Below are 4318 nucleotides of genomic sequence, written 5' to 3' on the forward strand. Positions count from 1 at the left end.
CTAATATTGAAAACTTTTTGCCTATACAATTAATATGCACTAACCGTTACACATAATTAAAACTCAATTGGCTACAAAAGTTTACCACCTAACCTTTTCTAGACCACAAATTACAATGTTACATTCACCATCATATTAAATCTTTTAGACACAATTCTAGATTATTATTTTAGAAATAACCCGTAGTTATTATTAATTGATATTTATTAGGTATTTCAACTTTAATTTTCAACCGTGTAGATATTATTTGCTTTGGACCCAAAGAAGCCCTCACGGTTTTAAAACGTGTCTACTTGATTAAAATGAACCTTTACATATATAGCACAAAAAACTTTCTCTCCTATTCGATGTGGGACATCACAAACACCCCTCTATGTAGACACAACAGGGTCGGAGATCGGTTCTGATACCACTCGTAACAACCCACTCCCAACTATATAGATATTGTCCGCTTTGGACCTAAAGGGGCCCTTACGACTTTAAAATACGTCTACTTGGTTAAAAGGAGTTTTTACATATATAGTGTCAGGAACTTTCTCCCCTATCCGATGTAGGACATCAGAATTAACTATATTTACATTATTAATCCACCATTACCCAATAGTTCATATTTTTGAATTAAAAAATAGTTTAACGTGATACCAAAACTTCTGGTAATGCTTGAATACCCTTTTTATTTTTAGTTTTTAAAAATAAATATTTATATACAAAAGATAGTAACTTCTTAGTAAAAATGTAGAAACTTATCAGGTAGTATTAAAAGTTCTTTTAAAAAATATTTTTCACTATATAAGGTATATATCTACTTCTCGTATGAGATGTGACTATTATGATCACTTTCGCAATATGAAGCCTCTCAATTTATAGATCTTTCCTCCTCTCTACCGGTTGCCTCCACGGTTGATAAATTAATAATACCCTCCTACGTTTTGTAGGAGAGCGATTATCTATTTTTAAAACAAAAAAATAACAAATATATTAGCACACACTTGGTTTATAACTTGTTCAAAAGAACTAGAGCTAAAAAATACTTAACACTATGATAGAAACATCTTTCGATTTGAATACAAAGTGAAGTAAAGTTGATTTCTGTTAACCGAGGGTAAGACGAAGGATTTCTCTAAATTCTAACCTCCTAGTTTCATTATAGAAGGTTCTGCATTTATTAGGCCAATATGTCAAGGAAATCGACCCTTTTATCTCCCACTCCATTGTCTTCCCGATGGCGCTTCTGTCCACTTTCCACCGCACATTCTCTCCATACTCGTCGCCTGCAAAAACTACTCCTCCCTGCCTGGTGAAAGGCCGGTAAGCACTGGAGTATCGGTCTTTGAACCAAGCTTTTGGGTGGATGAGGGCAATCTTTGAAGGCTTTGAAGAGACGACCTCCCTTCCATCCACGCTATCATGAAGAAACCAATTCAAGTTTGCGCTGTAGCCATGGACGGACTCCTCAAACTTCCATGGCTTCAAGCTCATTGTCATGGTTTCTGCAGATGAAACCTTAAGTCCCAAGTAGGAGCCGGGGGCATCAAACCCACCTTCTATCGTCTTCTCCAAGCCGATTTCTCTTGTGGGGTTCTCAGAAGATTTGCTCACTGATACGCTCAGCACCTTGGTTTGAAGGGCTGGGGTGAGTTGCAGAGATATCCGTGAAGGGAAGTGTTTTTCTGCTACTCCAACTCCACGCTCAGTCATGAGAGCCTCACTCACAAGTCTAACAACATCACACCTGTTGGAAAACATATCAAAACAAGTAAAATAGGCCATTGTATAGCAATTCATGTGAGAGTCAAGATGATTTGCCATAAGTTAAAAACTCAAAACGAATAATAATCATATTAAAAATATAAACTCAAATATTACCTCATTATTAAACAAATTTCATGTTGCATCATCTTTTTAACTCACTCAATAATTAGGTTATCCTATTTAATATTCCAATAAGCCGAGGTCTTATATAAATATATATTATATATATATAATTAATATATCAACAAAACATATTTATAAGTTAATTAACTTATTTATTTAAAAATAAATTTCAAATGAGTCGAATATAAGTTAAATAGTTTAAAGTTATAATTTGGTTAGTTCATATAATTACTAAACGAATCAGTTCAAATCAAATTCATATTATATAGGTGAACTAAAAAACTACATATTTATTAAATGAGTTTTGCAAGTGGACACAAATTTGACTCAAACCCAATCATACTCAATCCAAATACATGAAAAATGTATTCTTAGGTTCAAGTCGTGTTCATGGATACTATCAAACTTGACACCCTTATTGTACATAAAGAAAAAGCATTATTCAAGAGAAGACCCAAACCCGATTATACTCGATCTAAGCTCATGAATTTGAGTTGTGTTCATGGATGGGATACTATCAAAATTTGACACCTATCCTGTAGAGGCAAAAAAAAGCATAATTCAAAACAAGTTTCTCACAGTTTGAACCTTTCTTCTCAATTCTTGTACTGTACCTTATATTATCTATGTTCACCATCACCTCAACCCACCTTTCTCGAACCATTACTCTGTAGTTAAACTGGATCACACCCTCAAGCTGGTGGTAATTCAGAGAGAAGAGCAGCCGCTCATCAGGTGAAGAACTGCTCGGATTTTCAACATCCATGGCTATTACTGGACAATAAAGCTGAACTTTCCACATCCCAACCGTTGAAATCGCATAAGAAAATAGAGGTGATGGGGTTTTAAGGGCATGGCCAGTAGCTTGGAGCTCTACAATCCAGTTAGTAATGGCGAGATTTATGGATCTCATCCACTGCTCCTCTAAGTTCGATCCCAAGATTCTCATGAGAAGCTTTGATGCCTCTCTTGACTCAGAGACTGCTAGTTGATTCTTCACATTGGTAAGGCACTTCGACCGGAGATCCGCCGGAGCTTCATAGATTAATATGAGAAAAGTGAGGGTGTGAAATGAGAGAGTGAAGATGTCTTTGAAGTTGGCGACAGAATCTATTCTGGGAATTCTGAGCCACGAGTTGTTTTTATTGAAGCCATAGCCGAGGATATCCTCAATGATATTGGACAGAAGTCTGGAAGTGGTTTCTTCATCTAGTAATCTTGAGGATTTGAGGCTGGGTTTGAAGGGTTTGGAGGTCCAAAGCGAGATGGGAAGATGGAAATCTGCAATGATAGAAAAGGAGACAGAAGGGTTTAGATGGGTTTTGGCTATGGAGAGATTAAGAGAGGGCTGAGCACTTGAATTTGGAGAGCATATGCAGATGGACATGGTGCTTGTTCTCCATTCATGGAGTGGAGGAAGGTTCTGAATCCAGGCCAATATATCAGGAAAGCAGCAAGAAGCCATGAAAGCAGCCTGGATTCAGCTCTATATTGTGGGTAAGGATTTGAAGATGATGATCTTCATATTTAAAGACTCTTCCATGAATGAAAGTGAATGAGATTCTGATGGAAAAAGAAGTCTCAGGCTGAGATGCTTTTCTACTGAAGTTTTCTTTAATGGTTAGGAAGAAACTTGTAAATTACTTAGAAAGTATGCGTGTAGAGAAGCCTTATTCCTACTAGCTAGCTAGGCATGATCACAACTGAAAATCAAACGTTGAACACAAAAGAATATCCTAGCCTTCTCTCTCACTACAAAGATTGAGAAGTGGGAAACTGGCACATTTCTTATTTCACAGTTTTGCTATCAAATGCAACACCATACAAAAGAGGAATGATTGTTGCTTGAAAGACATAACACCTTGTGCCTCCATTTCTTATTCATATTGATTACTTCTAAAAGGAATAATTTAGTATTTAGATACAAATTTAAAAAATATTTCGATAATTTTTAAAAATTATCAAACATCTCATTTCTATAAGAAAACGACTCTAATTAAAACCTCGATTTGTATTGTACTACTAATTTTCTTAAAAATTCAAATTTGTATAGTTTGAGCTTACGTTCTATTTTATACTTTTTAATACCGCAATTTGCATGTTTATATCCGCCGTAAAGAGATAGATAAATCCATAAGCAAATAATTATAAATAAATATATATTATATGATAAAGATAGGTGATATGACATTTAAAAGGATAAATTTGTAGAATTTATTTTCACAATTTATATTATACCCTTCGATAATTTGACATGACTTTTCATCTTTTCGTTGGAGTTGAAGGGAGCATCATAATTTTCCAAGAGCAATAATACAACAGATTTTATTAAAACAGGAATTGACTTCCTGTTTAAGCCAAAAAGAACTTATGCTTATACATTAAACAATCCTTTTTTAAGTTATAAGCTCTTAAATAAAATTAGTCAAAGACGTGTAAAATC

The 4318-nt window shown here is 34.8% G+C and overlaps 1 protein-coding gene across 2 annotated transcripts; it reads right to left on the bottom strand.

Annotated features, from left to right (window-relative positions):
* Positions 1-978: 978 nt before the first annotated feature.
* Positions 979-3494, bottom strand: LOC117927972. Of its 2 annotated transcripts, none has more exons than XM_034847713.1 (2): positions 2526-3494; positions 979-1732 (listed from the first exon to the last, which is right to left on the bottom strand). In XM_034847713.1, exons 1-2 carry the CDS (start codon positions 3338-3340, stop codon positions 1093-1095), a joined length of 1455 nt encoding a protein of 484 aa, XP_034703604.1. In that variant the 5' UTR covers positions 3341-3494; the 3' UTR covers positions 979-1092. The 2 variants fall into 2 exon arrangements, with proteins under 2 accessions (XP_034703604.1, XP_034703603.1); XM_034847712.1 differs by having other exon boundaries at positions 2490-3493.
* Between the last annotated feature and the right edge of the window lie 824 nt (positions 3495-4318).

The sequence above is a fragment of the Vitis riparia genome, chromosome 13, assembly GCF_004353265.1.
Source record: "Vitis riparia cultivar Riparia Gloire de Montpellier isolate 1030 chromosome 13, EGFV_Vit.rip_1.0, whole genome shotgun sequence".
NCBI lineage: Eukaryota > Viridiplantae > Streptophyta > Magnoliopsida > Vitales > Vitaceae > Vitis > Vitis riparia.